At 33.2% G+C, this 22002-nt stretch overlaps 2 protein-coding genes across 2 annotated transcripts; both read right to left on the bottom strand.

The window, feature by feature from the left end:
- Positions 1-270: 270 nt before the first annotated feature.
- Positions 271-4122, bottom strand: LOC145611688 (auxin-responsive protein IAA27-like). The gene is made up of 5 exons (XM_081667033.1): positions 3546-4122; positions 1793-2025; positions 1136-1250; positions 907-968; positions 271-811 (listed from the first exon to the last, which is right to left on the bottom strand). The coding sequence occupies exons 1-5, from the start codon at positions 3959-3961 to the stop codon at positions 789-791; spliced, it is 849 nt and encodes a 282-aa protein (XP_081523159.1). The 5' UTR covers positions 3962-4122; the 3' UTR covers positions 271-788.
- Positions 4123-11293: 7171 nt separating this feature from the next.
- LOC145611589 (NADPH:adrenodoxin oxidoreductase, mitochondrial-like) lies at positions 11294-19163 on the bottom strand. The gene is made up of 13 exons (XM_081666929.1): positions 18977-19163; positions 18757-18861; positions 18039-18152; positions 17882-17935; positions 17680-17796; positions 16042-16151; positions 15887-15960; positions 14850-14911; positions 14509-14707; positions 14010-14067; positions 12851-12918; positions 12350-12492; positions 11294-11812 (listed from the first exon to the last, which is right to left on the bottom strand). The coding sequence occupies exons 1-13, from the start codon at positions 19091-19093 to the stop codon at positions 11579-11581; spliced, it is 1455 nt and encodes a 484-aa protein (XP_081523055.1). The 5' UTR covers positions 19094-19163; the 3' UTR covers positions 11294-11578.
- Positions 19164-22002: the final 2839 nt, after the last annotated feature.

Raw genomic sequence — 22002 nt, forward strand, 5'->3', positions numbered from 1 at the left:
TTTGCTAAATATTGTAGCAATTTCAATTTTGAAATCTCCCAAAAGTCTTTGTGTTCAATCCTGCCTTTAACACATTTAACTATCGAATCATACTGCTTCAAAAATAACAAAAATAAGAATGAAATTAAATAGAACCATGTTACTTTTGATCATTATCCTTATACTTCATTAATAAAACTTCAAGCACATAATTATAGTTTAGAATGTTAATCTTATACTAACACTTTTAAAATTGATTATAGAAGTGTATATTTTGACATATTATTAATATAAATTAAACTTTAGTGAGTTTTAGTATTCTTCAAACATACAAGTTTACATAAACGCATTCTTCAAACATACAAGTTTACATAAACGCATGAATTGACCTTGACTACAAACTGAGCTCAAGCGAGTTCAAGCTAATGTCGACAGTCTAGTACCATGATAGCTGAGAGCATTCTTCAAACATACAAGTTTACATAAACGCATGAATTGACCTTGACTACAAACTGAGCTCAAGCGAGTTCAAGCTAATGTCGACAGTCTAGTACCATGATAGCTGAGAGCCAATAGCAAATAGCAAGAGCATGCATACCAGTCCTAATTTCACTCAGATCAACTATATATTGCAAAGACATTCATTATACATGCTTGGGTTGTCTGCTGTATATAACATACATTCTGCAACATCAACCAGTCGCAATTTAAAGGAGCTTCTGAATTGACTATCCTCGAGCTACATCAGAAGGTTCCAGAGGAAAAACAGTCAAAATTTACTTGAGATATCATAAGAGACTCGGGCAAAATCATTCCTCGCTGGCTCTTGATGCTGCAAGAATCAGACAATTGTTCAGAAACTCTGCACGCTGAGTGACAGATCAAAGGAAGATAATAATTAATGGGTACAATTAGTTTCAGTGTTACCTAGCCCAACTGCATCGGAACTCTTCATGATCCTCAGCCTTCTACAGGTTTCCAAAAACATACTGCAAGATGTATAATTGATGCTCGAATGATTTTCATAGGTTTAAAAGAAAAGGCAGGACAAAGTAAAGTTTTCGTGAATAATGGATATAATATGAGTCCTTTCCAAAAATGCAACAGCATGATGAAGACTATCGAAGATGCCTCTAAGGAGAGTATATATACTTACTTCCATGGAACATCACCAACTAGCATCCAGTCACCATCCTTGTCTTCATAGGTAAGAACATATTCAGAATGGCGAAGATTATCCATTAGTCTACCCTTACTGAAATCAACTTGACCTATGCAATTCATACAATTTATATAAGGATAGTGAAAGAGATAATAAGAGAAAACAGCTAATTTGAGGGGGATAGAAGAATAGAACAGTGTTTAACTACATAAAATGACAAACTAGCTACAAGCCTACAACCCTTCTTTCTTATGTAAGAGAATCAGATGCTGCATCAATCTATTAGATAGCGCATCAAGCCAAATGAAGTCAAATTAAAATTAGTTCAATATTAGACCACATTGCTGATAGTCAATTTCTATCTAAAGTACCATGAAAGATATAGTGAGCTTGTAGCCTTGTATATACTGTATGAAATTCAGCAATACAGTTGAGCTCTGATAAGTAGATATGACCTTAATGCTTTCCTAAATGAAATGGCTCATATATTCCTGAAATGATTTTTCAATCAAATTGGTTCAAAAAGTACTCCGTGCTAGCTAGCCTGTGGTAAAACAACACTGGGATGGATGGTTGCCAATTTAACCATTAATCTGGATGCAGATTTTATATATAAAAAAAAAAGAAAAGATAACAGCATAAAGATCATACCCACTGTAAAGCCACTGAACATCTTCTCAAGGGCTGAGGACAGTTCAACATAACCTCCATAGGTTCCGAGGTTGATTTTCCTTAGGTAGGGGGCTCCATCCATACTGACCTTTACAAAGAGGCACCCTGATTCTGACTTGGAATCTTTGTTGCTTTCGTTGGTTTTTGGTGTGTTGATGGCCATGGAATTCTTCCGAAATGATCTAATTGGTGGCCATCCTACAACCTGTGCCCTGTTTTTAACAGACGCATAATTTATTTTACAGGTTTCACTAAATAGTCAACAAATTTTGACATCAGAAATTTAGAAGTCATTGTTCTTGAGAGCAATACTCAAAGCCAACCGGGCATCCCAAAATAGAATATTGAGTGATAAGCATATGAATGAAAACATCTAAATAATGACAAAGAAGGAGATACATATGCATAAAAGACACAAGTAAAATACAATGATGGTATTTTCTCTTCCTCTATACCTAAAATAACCGTCCCAGTAAGCTTGTTACTACTTACTATCCCAATACAATAATAATCATTATCAATCACATCATTAATAATTGTCATCTCTTGCTTATTACAAGTACATTATCATCAATAATACTCTTATTCTTTTTCTGTCAAAGTTATACCCAAATCACCTTTCATAGAATTAGCAAGACTTTCTCCTACTTTATGTAATCCTTAAGTTAAAGTAGCTCCTTCGTGGTGCAATTTGAGAAAGATTTTCATGAAAATTATTTTGCAATCCATTAAACTATAAGTCCAATGTGTTAGCATGACTAAGATAAGCTGGGTGAAACTCTCCACCAACGCAAGAACTTCTTCTGATTTTTTTTAGAAAAAAACTTATTTCAAATTGAGCATAATATTATTACTATGTCTACCTAATCGTCTTACATTACTACTCCCTCAATTTCTTAAATAACAGGTCACATTTGCGAGCTTTTACCATTACTTTTCTACTTTATAAGTATAAATAAACATTTTTCAAATGGTGATCAATACCATATATACCAAAGCTTCGCAAACTCAACATATTTTTCGACAATTACAAGTCAAATTTGAATAACAACCATCAAAATCAAAGGTGACTTATTGTTTTGGAATAAAGTATGCCTAAGTCTGATATACACAAGTCAATGAAAAAAATATGAAGTACTTGTACATGTCAATTGTCAACAAGAGCTAATCACATTATACATGAGTTCATCTATGATATCTATTACAGTATGTCAATTGAAAGCAAAATTTGATTGGCTAGTTATGACACGTGCCAGTTATATATTGGCTTGATTCATTCACCTGATGACATCTCCTACCTAAAAGCACCTAAAAGCTAAAAGTTTAAGACCTTATGCTCAAAATTTAAACACCAAACAAACTAAACATGTTCATAATATTACATTTTCCAATTTTCCTCAATTAATTAATTAGCACCTCAAACAAGACCATGACAACAAATTCCAGAAACAAGACCATGACAACAAATTCCAGATTTCATTATATAATTTGTCTAACACATCAACATACAACAAGTTGGCAACATATCTAACAAAAAAGAAAAACATTTTTTAAATAAAATGACAAGAAATATAAGTTTTGTATACGACGGGTGTATATGTATTATATAGTCACCTGAAAACATTGCACCATGTAACATGTTGTATACTGTATACAATACACCAGTTGTATTCGAAACACAAGACAGATCATAAGAAGAAAAAAGATATTTAGGAGGAAGAAAGTGAATTACTTTGAAGAAGCAAGAACAGAGTTGGCTGGCTGCACAGAAACAGGGGAATTCTGCAACTTCTTTTCCTCATTCTTCACAGAATTATCATTAGATCCGCCATTTTCTGATGAACCCCAGTTCTTAGAAGCTCCGTTAATGGCATCAGAAAAACCCCTTTTAGCCCCAGAAACTAAACTGTTAAATTTAGCAACTTTGTAGTTGAAATCATCACCATTTTTATCATTATCATCATCACCATTTTCAGAGGATTGTGAGCCTGGTAATCCAAGCCTTAATTCAGTGGCTTTAAAGTTGAGAATTTTGGTGTTATTTTTGTCAGAAAAAGCTGAGTTTTTGGATTTGTCAGAGGTTTGATCTTCAATTGAAGAAACCTCTGATAAACCTATGTAATCATGTTCTTCAAACACCCTTGACATTAATTAAAAACTCAAAACGTTTTTAACAAAAATGAAATTTGGGGGATTTCCAATGTTTCAGAGAATGAAGAAAGAGAGGAGGAGAGAGAAAATTTTGTAATGCAGAAAAGAGAGAAATTTGTCTCTGTATTGTATCATATTTTTGCAGTAGGAGTGTGTAGCAGGGGTGTTTGTAGTTGTATTTTAACTTTTTTTTTTTTAACCTTTAAAAAAAAGTATATGAATAATAATTACAACTTTTGGCATCTTCTTTTCTTAATTCCAATTTTGGATGAATTCGAATAATTTTAGCTTTGAGGTACCCTTTTTACAAAATTGTCATAAAAGACCATTTTTAAGGACCAACCCCAAATATTAGAATTATTAACAAGTAATTTAAAGTATTTTTCCGAAAAAAAAAAAGTTAAAAAAAAAAAAATCATTGATTGTTAATTATCCATTAATAAAGATATTGATAACCAGTGACACTACTAAAATGAATTTATGAAATTAGAAGGTGTTCAATGCTTCTGTTAAAAAATAATAATAATAATAATAATAATAATAATAATAATAATAATAATAATAATAATAATAAATTAAAAAAAAAAAAAAAAACACGGCTCATTTGGTCGATCAAATCCTATCAGATGTACAGATAACATAAAAATTAGGGATGTATACTAAATAATATTCAAATAAGTTTAGATAAAGAAAATCCCCCTTAATAAATTACGGTTTGATGAAATTAGTGAAACATAACCTGGTTTTTTTATGACAAACTTAATTGACATGCTAATAGAAAAAATGGGTAATCAATCATGGTTTAATGAGTTAACTGATTAATCATAATCTAATATCTTTATGAAAACATGTTGAGAGAAAGGGATGTATATAGTAAATTTGTCCAAAGATAAAAAAAAAAATAAAAAAATAAAAAAATAAAAAAAAAATAAAAAAAAAGGTAATATGTAAACCACAACTCCTGCTTGCATGAGTTACAAATTTACAATAAAGAATATGCCTTTTAAGATTATTGAATTGAAGGTAAAAATTAAAAAAAAAAAAAAAAGAAACAAGTAGAAATATGTAAAATGAAACTAACAAACCAACTGTGCAAAAAATAGAACAATTTCGAAAAGTAAGAATATCTAGCAGATCAAGGGCCCAACCCAAAAATGTGGGCCCAGAAAAGAAAATACTGTACTTTCAAAACTGGGTCCTATAAATGGGGTTAGTGTCCTCGAGCAGTGTCCCAAAAAGGGATTTGTGGGCCAGACCACTCTTGACCCATTTTTTAGGGGTGTCTTCTTCACTATCTTTCTCTTCCCTACATTTTTTGTTTGGCCAAGCTCAACTATCCAAGATGTGTGGGGCCCTACCTATTATAAAGTGAATTCCACGTGTCACTGGATAAGTTAGCTTCATTAAAGCTAATAGAGTACATTAAAATTGTTAATCACACTAGTGATACAACATGAACAATCCTTTAATAGTTATCACATGATCTCAACCTCTCGCGATAGGGGTGAGCAAAAATTCCGGGTACCCGGAATTGGAACCGGAACCGGTTAAGAACCGGCGGGTTCGGAATCGAGATTGGACCCGGTGGTTCCAATTCCGGGTAATAAATTAAGGACCCGGTTAAAACCAAATCCAATTCCAATTCTCAATTTTTTGGACCCGGAACCGGTTAGGTACCCGGTTACCCAATATATCCTAAACTAAATAAATTTTAAATAATAAAAATATGTTAAATGTATCTAATTTGTACAATAAAAAAAGTATTATTAATACCTAACATGAATACAAATAGCTTAATGCATATAAATATAACTATTAAACACTAATAATGATACTAACTAAAATAAGAATTATAATTTGTATTATATTTTAACAATTACATACATAAGTGGGTACCCGGAACCGAAACCGGTACCCGGTGGTTCCAATTCCAATTCCTAAAATTTAGGACCCGGTTAAACCAATTCCAATTCGATATTAAGCTTAATTTGATATTTTTTGGTTTCTATTAAGCTTTGTACATCGTGTTACTATGAAAATCAATAGCTAAGTCAGGTAACTATTTGTCAAAAAAAAAAACTCGGGTAACTAGGTTTTAACAAAGGGTGGCTAGTTTGACAACAATATCATTATGTTTATAAAAAATAAAAAAAATAAAAACAAAAACTTTACTACATTCCAATTCAATAAGCATGCATGTTATTGACAAGAAGTTGATGACATTACTCAAGTAATCACTCTGAAAGGATTCTTATCTCCAACGTTGTGATGAGAACACCACTTTCTCTTGATTCTATACTAATCATTTTAATGTGATTGATGATAATTAGTTCCACTACTTATCTTGGTCTTTTATTCTAGCTTGAGGTTCCACATTTTTCATCTATAGCAAATGCAAGGACCGTGCTAGAACTGTCCTTGATCAATGGTAAAATCATTGCATGCAAGCATATTTGCCTGTATACTTGGGCAATTACCTATATATCACAATGGTACAGTCCATTGGCATTCATCTCCGAACGTTCCACAATGAAGACATCAAGCAGGGATGAAGCCAAAGCCAAACTTAATTGTCAAGGGGAGGTCAGTCTATTAACAAAAACTAAGGTGGGTTGACATGCTTTGGCCTGAACTATGCCTCGTTACAAATAAGCACGTTTAATGGGTGTAACAAGCTACAAGCCAAGTTACAAAAATGATCAAATAAATGCCCCCTACCAATAAGAACATTCATCTACTATTTATAATTATCCATTCATCCTGCTAAGGTTTAACCTAATGGTTGATATGATGTACTCAAAAAATTCTCCCAAATACCGGCACGTTGCAATAGTAGGGAAAGCTAGATACGAACAAGCATATATCACATATTAGGGCGACAATGTTTAAACAAGTAACGAAATGTATCTAAAATGTAATGGACAAGCAACATGGGTATAGAGAGAGAGCTAAGCAGGGCAACACTAAAGAAGTGAAGATGCTCTCAAAAAAGCCAAGTTACAAACAAGATTGGGTAAATTGGAATATTTGAATTATAGGACAAGAAATAATGAAAAATAGCTATTAGAAAAGAAAGGCTTTAGCAAATGGCATGAGTGTCGTGGATAACAACAAAGACCAATTTCTGTAGAAATGGGGACAACCTGAATAATCTTTACACACCACTCTCGATTCTTTGTTAAAGGAGGATGGATTTAACACAAAAGGGGGGTCATTATACCAATCAAGTCACACAAGTAACATCATTGCCCTATTAATAATTTATTTTGTTGGCATAAAATAACTTTGATATAGATAAATGTTAGTTATCTAATAGTTAGTTTTCTAACAATATGTCATTCATTTATGATCAATTAACTAAAATAGTTAAAACGTAAAGACAAGTATGATTCATACGAATTTAATAAACTAATCTACTGTTTTTTAACCGAATTTAGTAACTGAAGTCAAGTCCACCATCAAGTCATGAGCCCCACCACACACCCTACACCAAGATTTTTTTAAAAAAAAAAAAAAAAAAAAATCCTCCCTTCAAATTTCAAAAATCCTAGATGCCTCCCAGCTAAAGAATAAAGGTGAACCAACATCATCCCAAAAGAACAAAAAATAAAAAAGTCCAGATTAAGGTAAATATCACTATAGCATGTGTTCACAGGAAGTTATCGGATTAACTAATAAAATCTACGAAGTAATACTCAAATCGACATAAGTAGTTGACACGGTAGAATGATCACAAATGGATACCAAAGCTTGTAGTAAAGCCATTATTATAGCAATGTCCCATGAGAAGAAAAAGAGTAATAATGTGTTGACATATCAACATCAGTTAAGAGCAGTACAATATACACTGGTAGTCTAGTACTGCACAATAATTGAAGTTTATTTCCCCACATTACTATGCACACAGAAGATAGACAAGAATTCATGCCTCTATTAGCTTATCATAGTTTCATACATGTGAATGTGTGATGATAAATTTGCCAAATAATAACTCATCCGTACTTCTTCCTACCTTTTATTGGGTCCTCTAAATAGCTTTAATAATTGAAGGCAAAAAAGAGATTGAATCTAACCTTATATTGTCACAGTAACTTGTAAGAGCGCCAGTCAGGCAGCAACCCGAGTATTTCTCACCTGGAATGATGGCTTGAGAATGGTCGGCAACTGATATAACCTGCACGAAATGACAGAAGCATGTACATACCTAACTCGGTGAAAGATTCATCAAGAACGGACTAAATCAAAGTACTTGTTCATTGTGAAGTAGAAAAACAGTTGTGCAACAGATAAAATAAAAAGTTCATTGGAAATATTTATTCGGTTACTGCAAAGATTAAGATGTGTGCATCCTGCTCTCTAACCCTTTCCAAAGTAAGTGTGTATCTAGAGGGATTGAGGTAATGTAGTTGTGAGGATTGAAGATTTCTCAGCGTGCTAAGCTGGCTTTCAAATCACATAGTAAAAAACTTCTCTGCTCATTATTGTCAATAAGACGAACAACAATAGGTATATGAAGGGGCAGGGTTAGCAACTAGCAGTAGCAATGATCCCACTTACAGTGGGATCCATAGTAGTAATTGTAGGACTTGGAATAGCAATGACCTCAATAGTATGATGGAAATAGACATCTTAAGAAGAAATTTAAACGCGGAAGCATGGCAGTCATGAATGACAAATATCATATATTAGTGTAAGTGTGTAACTCATCACCATCAACTAGCTAGGTAGGATTTCAGGAATGAAAAGAAGTGCATCGCAGGTTTTGCAGGAAGATGGCAGCCCAAAGTTAACGAAAAATTATCTTTGATCTTAAATTTCCAAGTGCAGAACTAAATTTTTAGGTAAACTCCGAAGTTCATGATTAGAATATTATGGTTTTATTAATATATATGACCAAGCATAAACAGTCAGATATACAAATTAACAAAGCAGCTTTATCAGGTAAGTAGGTAACTAAAGTCTTAGATTAACCACACAAATAAGTTAACTATGCCAAAGTATATATCCAAAATTAGATAATATAATTATTCATATTTCAGATTACAGATATTTACAATTTTTTAAGACCAAAATCTTTTGAGGCTCCTTTGCCAACAGCTTTCGCCCTGATAGGGACAAGGTTCATAAATCTAGCATGGACATCAGCGAAATATTTATCGATGAACATATAAGCAGTCAATAATGAGAACATTCAGACACAATACAATGACCACAGAAGAACAAAGAAAGAAATGCTCTCTTGGAGTTAAACCCAGGTCTTAGCAGTTTAAGGAACTCAAGGTCAACTCGCAAGTCAACTTAAAAGAGCTTTTTCAGGATATATATAGCCTATTGAACATTCCTAGTGAAAGACCTAAGGATTACAAAGAAATTCTTCAAGCACAGATACTGCAGTGTTGGATACAACACAAAGTACTGATTGAGTTTAACAAATGCAGCAAGACTATTAAATCCAGCAGAAGTCAAGACATATAGTGGAAGATCCCTGTGCTTATCCCTCCGCAGATTGAAGCTCAATAAATTGGAAGTGCTTCTCAAAAAGAAGGTGGAGTTTAACTATAACCATTCACTTTTGCTTTTCAAACTTGAGATGTAATTGGACTTCTACTAGTCAAGTCAATTCAGCCGAAAAGGAAGCTACAAATTTAGAGGAAAGAAAGAAACGACTTATAAATTCACAGAAAAGAATTTACCAAACACAAGGCTACAAGAGTTAGGATGTTATCAGCTTAAAGTTTCCTTTCAGTCTCTCGAAAAGGCGGGGGAAAAGATGAAGAAGGGATCATCTGGATGACATGGACAAACCATTAAGTCTTATATCAAGGACTTCCATTGATTTTACTACTACTACTTAAGAGTACACTACCATCCCAAGGCAGAACCATCAGAAGGTGAGACAACAGACAACAATACATTAGTATTTTACAATCAAAATTCAACTCACAAAATGACCCAAAATCTGGGTCCAAATCACAGCTTCCCCCACCCACCCAAACAAACAAAACAAAAGGCAAAAGAAAGGGTTTAAGTTGTCACAAACATCCAATATACATAACATGTGTATTGCTACCTTGACAAAATATAGGGTCATTCCAGTCTAGAAAAGGTACAAGCAGAAGGCATACTACGTAGAAATGTAGAATCAACTCTTACGGTTCAAAGAGACCCAAAAAATAAAAAATAAAAAATAAAAAATAAATAAATAAAAAAAGAAAGAAAGAAAAAGAAGACTCCTTTTTTGTTTTCCTCTAAGGCACTAAACCTATTTTCTTCAGCTTCACCCTTGGATTATAATAAAGCCTAGGCCCTAGCACAAATCCTTATACATCCCAGCACTCAGTTTCTTGTGCTAAAATTTGTTCAACTACTGGCCCATTATTTTGTCAACCTTTGTTTGCACAATTGATAGTTATTTCCGCCATCTAGTACTAGAGGTCAGCTAAATAGACATCAAGGAGTCATTCCTCATTACAAACTCATCATCAGGTATCGCTCTGAAGTCTGAAATTACTACTTGGAATCTAGATGGATAATGTCAAGCTAATAAATCTGACAAATAGCAGTATATGAACTGATACAGCAATCGCAAAATACATTCAGAATCGAGAGTATCATGCTGCTCAATCAAGGAATTGCTTTTTTCTTTCTTTTTTTTTTTTTGGGGGGGGGTGTGGTTGTGGGGGGCAAAGCATGTCATAAAATAGTAATATTAGTCATTTCAATGGAAGAGAATGCACAATCAACCTCATTCAAGCTGTGGTCCCTATGGAAAAGTTAGAAAGGAAAGGAAAACATACCATGTTCCATAGATGACCCCCCATCAGATTAGTCCACCCATAGGCGAGAATCATCGAGCTCTCATTACTAAACACCCTTCAATGGCACCAACATTGAATTATCGAATGCCTGAAAATAAACATTGCATTAAGAAAATCATATGCGCTTCATGCATCTCTTTGGTACAAATACTATACTTGATGGCGTGGCTGGGAAATTATTGATCAGTTGCTGAATCTGTACATATATGCTTACAAACATGTCTACATATGTAAATTCAGGTGCATAAAATCAGGTAATTTCTGTTCAAAAAACTCTATAACTTCAGCCAAATACAACATGAAATGGATATAGTGTGTACTGGTATAGATCTTAAGCAAGTATGGCAATTCTAAAATAACAATAGTTACCCAGTCAATAGCAGAATCCATTATAGCTGTATTCTTCATAAAAAAAAATAAAAAATAAATGAACACAAAATAAAACTAAACGACAATGTTGTATTGCCATACAAACAATTGTGTATTGGATCCTAGATCAGATACCATTTATTCTCTGTAATATCAACAGTTAAGCATTAAGAATTGATATGTGATAACCAAATCTGGTGTATAATAGAAGGACAGAACATTCTACAAGTTGTTGTGACCCACACTTCAAAATTTTAAGATAACAGGTTAGTGTGGAGTGCTAACTAAGTCAAAATTGCAGGTCTATACAACAGTCTAAATGGTATCGTATATAACTTAACAGGGGGGGGGGGAAAAAAAAAAAAAAAAAAAACACTGAATTTTCCCTTCCTCTAGGAAATAGGTAATTTGTGAGATGGAAATCTAATCATTCTGATCCAACTTTCAGTAGCTCCTGCCAAGAGGATAATTTTTCTCGGGGTTTGTGCTTTAAACTTCCCTGCTGCTTTTCTTTGGAGTCTATTTTTTCCCAGGCACTGAATGGAAGTACTGTCACTTTGCGATCATCTAACAACTCAAGAAGCCCCTCCCTGCCCGGTTTTGGCAAGCTTGAAATTGATGCTAATGGTCCCTGGGCAAGGTCCTCCATTATGCTGGCAACCTGCCATATTTGGACATTAATCAGATATGTAATTAAACCCACACAGCTTCAGTAATGATAACGCATCAAGAGATCAAGTAATATACTCGATACTCCCTCCTTCCAAAAATGTTGGTCAAGTCATGTATAATATTTGGGATGGAAGGAGTTAATGATTGGGCCTCCAAAGATGCCCCCTGCGGCCCTGCTTAAGTTGAGTGATAAGCAAGGTGGAAAAAAAAAAAACCCACCTATTACAAATTGTCTTGTAACAAAACAATGGCATTCTAGTTATAAGAGATTGGGGCAGTTAAAATTTTATCCAGACAGCAGGAAGCCAGAAGTAATCAAGGAACTATTTTGGAACGTAGTATGGTTTATATTAAATTGTCCACCTAAAAAATGTGTTTAAAATTTTAATAGTACTGTGGCATTCCTTCCAAAATAATTATTTAACAGCTTTTTAAATATAAGGGATTGGGACAATGATAATAATTACTCTGTACCAGATAGCAAGAAGTTTTCAAGGAACTATAGAAACAGGGTAACAAGACTCACAGTTTCCTCAGCACAATAAAGGTTTGTTGCAACGATTCCTGTTGGCCCCCTCTTCAACCACCCACAAACATACAAACCCTCAAGCAGCACATGATCACCTGAAGTAGCTTGCAACACTCGTCCTCTTAAGTTTGGAACAACACCTATGATTAAGAATCATCAGTAAGATGCTAGTTTAAGCCATTATGGTGGACAAATCATTGATGAATTTTCTGAACAATAATTTCCGCAATCAAATCTTTATGCTAGAAAATCTACAAAATTATCGGCTAGCAGAGTTGAGCAATACATGATTGAACAGAAACCAATAAGTTTAGATAAATTTAATATAAAAACTCCATACTTTGCAGAACACGTACCAATTAAATAATTCAATAGCTTCACATCCTTTAAAACAAATACATCCAACACAAAGGGAATGTAAAGTCATGTGCCTAAGATAATGTGATCCAGCTTCTGGCTAAATCTCACAAAACAGCAATCAATGTTATATCATCTCACCTCGGTGCGAATCGAAGGGCAAGCCATCCACTGGCACAGATTTGTAGCCAATACTCTTCAGCACCAACCTGTCAAAAGGGTAATGCAAGGTTATAAGAAATTAATTGAGAAATCAGATTACTGAATTTGCTACGTCTGATCCTAATCAGTTTCATGACAAATAGCATTGATATCTGGGCAAATGTGCACTATCGAGGAGTTACAAATCATGCATGCCAACTATATTTCCACATGGTAGGGCTTAAGAAAAAATCTGAAACTAACTAAATGATATCATAGGAAAAGAGGGTTAATACATACTAGCAAGCAGAAGTAAGGAGTTAAGGACCAAGGTATGTATAATACAACCTAAGGTTACATGGAGAGTACAAAAGTTTTCATCATTCAAAATCCATCCACTGATAAAGAGAAGATTCAGCATACTATGCCTCCAATTGTTTTGATGGCAATCATTTTCAGGGAAGTTATTTTCACTCAAAGCAAATTTTCAAGGAAAACACAAGTAATTTTAGTGTTTCACTGTTTGAAGAAAAAATACATAGGGGAAGAGGAAAATGGGAAAGGAAGGCAGAAGATAGATGGGAGAAGAGGAAAAGGATTTAGGAGTAGGGAGAAAAATGTGGCATTCCTTCCTCTCCAAAGGAAAATGTTCTACTCTTGGGAGGATAATTTTCCACCTTTAAGAAAATTGTTTTCCATCCTTTACAAACCAAACAATGAAAAATGAGAAAATCATTTTCCTGGTATACATTTTCTGTCAAAATGATTGGAGCCTATATGCCTGAAGCAAATTACTGTATATAGAACTAATTCTAATTAAGACATGTTCCATGGTTAATTAATTAGGGAACAAGTTGCAAGAACTGAATTTTAAGGCCCATTTAACTTATCATTACCTTCTGGGGCAATATAGCTTCTGATCAAAGCGACAAGTAACCAAAAGTTCTACTTATGTACTCAACATCCACCAGGACAAGATGCACAAAACTAATCCTTTACAAGCTGAGCGATGGTTTGAGAGAAGTGTAAAAGTGCTTGACAAGAACCTAGCTCAAAACATGCATGCAGCTCTTACATAAAGAAGAACATACTACGAAAAAAGGGCTACAGTTTCTTAGATTGGATACAAAACTAGAGACTACATTCCAAAGGTACATACCCACACTCAATGTCTTCATATTCTCCAGTCCCAACTGCAACCTGTCTACCTGAGTCCACTGCATAATGACGGAAGCACATCAGGCGCTAATATTCCTAAATTGAGTGACAAGAATATGCAAGAACTCTTCTTTTAATAAATTAGTGTACCATAATTTACACCATATTCGCATTAAAATCTGTAATACAACGATGTTACTCCCTCTGTCCCAATTAATTGCCAAAAATACTCTTGGCACAAGTGTTAACGGAAGTTAGGTAATAAAGGGAAAAAAAATTGGGTGGGTGGGTGTGGGACTCAACTATAGAATATAAGTAAATAAAGATATTTGCTAAAAAGGGTATGTTGCTATGAAATTGGGACACCTTGAAAAGGGATAGGTGGAAATAAAATTAGGATGGAGGGAGTATATTAAGTACCCGATTGCACAAAAAATAAACAATAGAGATGAGCAAAAGTATTTAATGTTAGCAAAATCAACTTGGTAAAAGAAGAGTACCTTTAAGAGCTGTTTTCTCAAAGCGAACTGCAGCAACGTGTCCATTACTCTTCTCTGATTCCAGAAATTTGTCTGGCTTCCGAAAGAAAACAAAGTGGAGCTCCCGTTGACCAGCATCAGGACTCATAGGTCTTGAGGTGGATGCCTTACATAGTAATTCATACACCCGTTTCTGGATTCGACTGGACCTCATTTCTTCCTGCCCAAGAGTTATGCATGGGAATCAAACTTTAATAAAAATGGCTAATAGCACATCGAGCCAGATAACAATGGATTGGCTACATCAGAGGAGCATTCAAGATTTTAAACATTAATACAATACTAAATCTATAGAGTTGAACCTCATCCACTGGGCTTTTCCTAAGATCGGCATCTTCAATATTGATGTACACATCTTTGAGCCCTGCAATCGATGTTTATATATTTATCAGCTAAATTGTTACAAAGTTAACATGACAAGGAAAAAATATAGAATATATTGAAAACGCATAGACTTCGGTTGTGACAAACTTGTGACAAAAATGAGGTGCCGCATCATTTATAAGGAAAGTATCACAAGAATGTCGGAGTTTCTTTTTATGTTTTGAAAGAGAAGGGTGGCTGTTAACATCGGGATAATATTCGGACAAAGGACAGTTAAAATAAACTTTCATTGTCATCAGCAAACTAACTAAAAGATCCTGGAACTCATGGAAATGATTATCACAGCTCCCTTATATACAACTTCAAATTAAAATGCCATGATGTCAGGGATGTTTCCATGCCTCAGCACCATGTGGATGACCTAGTGACCAATTCTGTCCACAGTGTCCAGTTCTCGAAAAAGTGTCATTCTAGAATCTTTTATATCCTCCTTCCATTTCAGAATGGTTGTCCAAGTAGACTACAGCTCAGTAAGTGATGTGAAACCAAAAAGAATTATCTTTAGTAAAATTGAGCAAAATAATTTAAAGAAAAAGAAGAATTAGGGCAATCAAATCTTTACTGAAATTGATGCACAAATGGACCAATGGACAACCACTATGATGATTGTATATGTTGTTTTACATTTTCAATGCACAATTGTGTAAACTTTCTGTTGTATCTCTTATTAAATGTTAAGATGTTGCAATTTTCACTATGAATGCTACTCCATCCATCCTATATTAGTCTGAACTAGTTTTTAGAGTAAAAGCAACTAAAAGTTTACAACGACAATAAATTTTTGGACATCAAAATATAAAAAGAGACACAAATTCAACGGATAAACAGAGTATCATATCCAGAATGACAAGATAATTATTTAGGATCAAAGACTAACTAATACAAAAGGCTCAAAGATATAAAGATATAGGCCAAGATTAATCATAAAAAAAGGATTGCCAAGATGGAAACATACCAAGTATCTCACGTAATTCTTTCGCAGTACAAGCTGCCTGTACAGGACCACGCCTTCCAACTAAATACACTTTCCTACAATTGAATTAAAAAAATAAATTAAAGACAAATGTGCCAATAACTTGCTGTCAACTAGCAATATGGTATCGATTAAACCTTATTGAGCTCTTTTCCAAAGCAGCTAATGCATGACTAGCAATATCAGTCGTTGCCAGTTCAGCTGTGGGTCTTAAGAGGATTCTTGCAACATCAAGAGCTACATTGCCCTAGAAAACAGTATTCATGTAAATACAGGCACATTGCTAATCATGATGTCATGAATAACTAGTCATAGATCATATTTTAGCAACATAGAACTCTTAGGGATTCTACATCACACATCATATAGGATAAGGAGAATATAAAGTCTCAACAGCTGTAATAATCCCATAGTGGGTAGAACAGACGTCAACAAGTTTACTATTATTCCCCTGAAATCTCATTAGTAAATACAGTGAACCCCCCTGCCTCTGTTCCCAAAAGCCTAATTCCTCGTATTCATTATGAAAAATAAATATATTTTTGAGGATGTATCCTTTTCTGTCAATGACCATTATGCCCTGGAGTGAGTAGGGGTCCTGAGGACAGTGGATACAAGGGTTCTCCATGAAGACCAAATGCAGAAATTCAAATGCAGCTGAAAGGCATAGCTGGGGTACATAGGGGTCCTGCAACAATTGTTCTCCATGAAGACCAAATGCAGAAATTCAAATGCAGCTGAAAGGCATAGCTGGGGTACATAGGGGTCCTGCAACAATTGTTCTCCATGAAGACCAAATTTATTGATTTAAATGCAACTATAATTTTGGCGGTTTGGTCAATCAAGTTGCAGCTGGATGGATGAGAAGTTATTCAATCTCTCTGATTCAAAAACAGCGGCAGAAATAATCAACAAGGAAATGAGATTAAGAGACACATAGTCATGTACTATAGCCTTTCAAGTTTCAACTTCTTGCAGAACCCCTCTCAAGAGGGTCAAAACAGATTCAATGCAACGCAAGGATCAAGTGCAAGAAATGAATAACAAGCTGAGGTCATCAGAACACAACTTCAGCAAATAGAACATGATATTTTGGCTTATTTAAAGATTTAAATCCATTTTTGAATAATCAAAACTCCAATTGATGATGTTTTAAGCATATGCAGTTAGATGAGCAACATAAGCTTCAAAAACTTTAGTAATGTTACACCTGCATAATTGTAAACCATTACACTTTTACGTACTAATTTAAATGCTATCCAGTTAGAAAATATAAAACTCACTAGCCTTAGAAATTCTGTACAAAAAGTTCACCAACTCAAAGATAAGAAAATTTTAATCATCCAGAGACATCTGTCTAACAAGCTCACCAAACTAATGCAGCAATACAACCAGCTAATCCTATGATTTTCAGGTCATCTATCCTCTTTTACAAGGTATGTGATACTTCCAAGATAAGTTTTAGAAAGATATCTCCAAACTTTAGTACCCTTATTACCCAGTAGTATAGCATAGTATAAAATGGAATAACTCTTATTGGCGAATTCCAAATAAGTTCACGATTACATAAGCTTTTGACTTCTTATGAATTATGATAGACAAAGAAATAGTCAAACGATGCAATTGCATTAATAAAATGAGCATCTGCTGCAACATCTTGCTCATACAGTACATAACAACATTAATAGAATGAGTTTGCATGATTATTTTAGTATACTATATGATTAACAAAATAATAACAGAATCAACAAAAGACACAAATTTTACAGATATACCTGGCCAAGTATAACAGCTGTATCTGTACTCTCCAAGTCAGGAGTCAAGTTTCTGCAATCTGGATGTCCATTGTACCACCAAACAAACTCCCTAGCAGAGTAAATTCCTTTCAAATCCTATATAAAACACCACACAATAATTATATAAAGAATATTTAGAAAGAATACAAAAATACCACACCACCCCCTATACAAAACCTACCTCTCCAGGAACACCAAGAACACGATCACTTTCAGCGCCATATGCAAGCACGACCTATCCAACCAAACCAAAACAAAACACAAATATTTTATAAAATAAAAAATGGAGTAGATGAACTGAAATTCTCTACGAGATAGCAAAATGTAGCAAAGCTCACCACATGATATAAATCTCGAAGCTCTTTCAGTGATACAGACGCCCCAAGATTTACATTTCCAAAGAACATGCATCGATCATTTTTCGCAACCCGGCTAAACTGATTAATCACAATCTGTTGCAATTTTTCTGGTAATATAAGCAATTGAAAGCAATCATTTTACCAAATGTACACCTAGTATTCATATAGAATTTCTTAAATAAAGTTCTCACTCAGTTTCTTTGCTCTACTCACTTTCCGTTAGTGTGTTATTCTACCCACTTCTACATTATTCCAATGTTGATCAACACTTTCTACCGTCTTATTCTTATACCCCATACTGCACAATTTATCCACTTTTTTCTTACACAAACCTATTCCTACTCTCCCTCTCTCTGTTTATCCACCGTTTTTCTTACACCTTCCCCCATATTACACGAAAACAACGGATTATATATATTATTCCTCCATATTAAGGTCTAACATTAAGAAAAAATAACTTTCAATAACAACAAATAAAAACAACTCTAAAAGACACATATAGCAGAGAATCAAAGCAGTTCTATTTTACATAAATGATTAAGTTCTAACAAAAACCAGGTGAAGATAAATAGATAATTGGTAAACCACACCTTGATTAAATATTACAAAATTTTTATTATATGATCAGAAAATACATTAATTGCACATTAAAACACAACACTATCTTAAAAAAAAAAAAAAAAAAAAAAAAAATAACCTTAGTTTCAGGATGATCAGGAGCAACACCAGAACGAACTAATCCAAATGGAGTTGGCAATCGATCCAATATATCAACTTCAGCTTTCTCATTAGCTTTCAACATCTAAATTCACAAAATTAACCGACAAACTCAATGAAATTTTCAATTAATTCAAGAAATCAAAAAACCCTAGATTGAAACTTAATCAGTAACTAAACTAACTAATTTAATCAATTACCTTTTCAGCAGTGTAAAATCCGGCAGGTCCGCTGCCGACGACACAAACCCGAAGAGGATTGGAGGAGAGAGAACTGAAGGCTCTTGAAAGCCATGCTCGTGATCGGAAAACCGCCATTTTCGTCGGAGATTCGCGAACTTTAAGGTTTCCGGCGACTTTCCGATTGCTCCGTCACCGACGACCGCCGACGATTAAAGCGACGATTTGTTTTTTTGACGAAGGTTTTTTATGGGGTTTTGGGTTTATTAATTTTAGACCCAATTTTTTTTTTTTAATTAAGTTATTGGGCTTATACCCATATTTTACTGATATTTACCCGTTTGAAAAATCTTGCTATTGGGCTATCCACGTTTAACCCGATAATAACATACAAGTATGAAAAAATAATGAAAAATCGCGTTGTAAGTACGGACTACAGAGTACCCCCAAATTGCTCCATTTTTCTTTTGCGGTCGTATTTTATTATTTGCTTTATATTCTTCTTTGAAAACCTTTCATAAACAATTTGAAACCGTAATACTTGCTCCATTTTCATATTTTATTACTTGTGAACGTATATTGTAAAGTAATTGTACGAGATAAGTTGTAAGTTGTCAATACGAGATAAGTTGTAAGTTAATATTTAAAACCAATGTTTCTATTTGGTTGTCACAGACTAACTCACATCTAATAAGAGTTTACGACCCTTATTATACAATGATTTTTGTAGGGCATGTAATGAGGTAAAGCAATTTGAGCTTTAGTGTAGATTGTGCATTTGTGCCAAACAATGCAAAGTTAAATTGAATTTACGTAGCATAAGAATTTTTTTTATCAATTTATGTTTAATTTAGTAAAAATTTATTAAACCATGATACAAAAACGTTACGACACTACACAAGATTCTTATAAATACTTCATGCAGAATATAAACAATGAGGGTGAATTTTCAGAATAGAGAACTTTTAGATGTCAAGAAGTTTCAATCAACGAATTTTTTTTATAGTTTTTTTTGTTTTTTTTTTTTTTTTTTGACAAATTTTTTTTATAGTTTTTGAAAAATGGGAAGATTGCAAAAAAGAAATATAGTAAATATTGAGTATGGAGCATAGACTACCAAGGTCAATTGGCGTGCTAAAAACTTAAACCAATGATCCTGGCCCAATGATATGGCCATTGTCAAATTATGGTAGGTTTTTTTTATTTATTAAATCATAAGAAATAGAAGGAATTAGAAATATCCTCCTCACAAGAGAAATTCTTAATGTGTCGAAAAAAAAAAAAAAAAAAAAAGCATTTCGTATGATAAAGAAGTCTTATTATAAGTATAATTTTCACACTATCATTAATGTAATGACTAGCGTTAAAGTATAGTTTAGTGCTCAATTTTATGTCAATAGATATTTCAAATGCTTTAATTATCGAATTTGTTGATAGAAGAGGACATGTAATGGGTTTAACCAGATTCCTATAACAAAGTTAATTAGTTAATTACTATTATACTATCACCTACAACATGAATGTAACTGATCTCATACAACTGAACAGAAAGAAACAGATGTCTTTAACGGAGTTATTACTGTATAGCTAATCAATTAACCTATACTAAAAGTGAACCTAAAATGACACTTGTCACAATGTCATTAACAATTTTCCCACCTATTTTACTTTCTGTTTTTAAGAAGATTCTTTAAGGAAATTATTTTATAATAATGAAAAATATCTTTCTTCCAGTTAAAATTCTTAACAATAATAACTCTCCATATAAACCCAACTAATATATTTTTATATTTACTTTTGAATTAATATTATGTGTATAATTTTTTTATAAAATTCAATACAATAATAACTCTTTAAAAAATTAATAACAACCGTGCATTGCACGGGATTTAAACTAGTTTTATCATAAAACACAAGTAGATTTTTATTTTTTTAGGTGCAAAGATAAATAGTTTTGAATGTATAACATATTCATCATTTGGGGAGGGTAAAGGTAAGAACAATAAACATATGGAAAATAATATATACGAAGTAACATACATATGAATATTACACATTAGTCAATATTCAAATATAGTGCTTTGTAAGCTTAGAATTCTTACATATGTTGTCATATATATTTGTTTGATAATACTTTTAAGAATCATAGAGAAGGAGAATTCAAAAACAAAACTAGTTTGAGGCTCGGGCGATGCCCCGGGTCATTTTTTTTATATAAAATTCTATAGTAAATTATTTTAAAAAATAACTTTAATAAATTAAAGTGAAATCTATTGATGTTTTATAATTTTTTTTAATTTTATTGAACATTAACAAAATTCATCATTATCATATTAGTTTGTTTTATCTGTTAAATTTAATTACCATTATAAATTTCTTTCAAAGTATAGATGAGCAAACGAAAGAATGAGAATTAAAAAATTAGAATGAACATTAATTTTTTGTGAGGAAAAATTGATGATTAGTTTTAATATGACATGAATACATGACCCCACTTTTGTATACACCCGGTTTTCAGTAATTTACTGTACATCGGGTACACTTTTGTCAGATTTAGTGTCACTTTTGTCAAATTTAGTGTCACTTTTGTCAAATTTATCAATGAAGCATAAATAACACACATATATATCAGGGTAACTTTTATGCGTTTTAGTGTAACTTTTGCATATTTTATTGTCACTTTTATAACGAATGTTCAGTAATTTACTGAACATCCGTTTTATTTAAAAGTTTGTGAATTCATGACTACACGTGACAAAAATGATGACACGTGGCATGATTACAATTCTTGCCTTGAGTTTTAATATACTTCGTATATATAGATTGATGGTCTTCAAAACCTTATTATTTATTATCATGAGGTTCATTACCATTTAAATAATATTGTCAACAACGTAGAGAATATTCTATGTACATTCACTATACATTACAAGTTATTGTTTGGATAATTTCTTTATCGTTATACTATAAAAATACAAGCAAATAGTCTTAATTGTGCCGTACAAATGGCTAGTAGAAACAATGACATGGTAACTGAACAAAATTAT

Source organism: Chenopodium album, chromosome 24, assembly GCF_948465745.1.
Source record: "Chenopodium album chromosome 24, dcCheAlbu1.1, whole genome shotgun sequence".
Taxonomy (NCBI): domain Eukaryota; kingdom Viridiplantae; phylum Streptophyta; class Magnoliopsida; order Caryophyllales; family Amaranthaceae; genus Chenopodium; species Chenopodium album.

Excerpts from the sequence above, each read along its gene's own strand:
- LOC145611589 (XM_081666929.1), bottom strand. The coding sequence starts at position 19,093 with ATGGCGGTTTTCCGATCACGAGCATGGCTTTCAAGAGCCTTCAGTTCT. Across the intron at positions 15,961-16,041 it reads TTGGAAAAGAGCTCAATAAG|GAAAGTGTATTTAGTTGGAA; the intron begins GTTTAATCGATA and ends ATTCAATTGTAG. Across the intron at positions 12,493-12,850 it reads GCCCTTCGATTCGCACCGAG|GTGTTGTTCCAAACTTAAGA; the intron begins GTGAGATGATAT and ends TCTTAATCATAG.
- LOC145611688 (XM_081667033.1), bottom strand. The coding sequence starts at position 3,961 with ATGTCAAGGGTGTTTGAAGAACATGATTACATAGGTTTATCAGAGGTT. Across the intron at positions 1,251-1,792 it reads GTTCAGTGGCTTTACAGTGG|GTCAAGTTGATTTCAGTAAG; the intron begins GTATGATCTTTA and ends TGAATTGCATAG. Across the intron at positions 812-906 it reads TTCCGATGCAGTTGGGCTAG|CATCAAGAGCCAGCGAGGAA; the intron begins GTAACACTGAAA and ends TGATTCTTGCAG.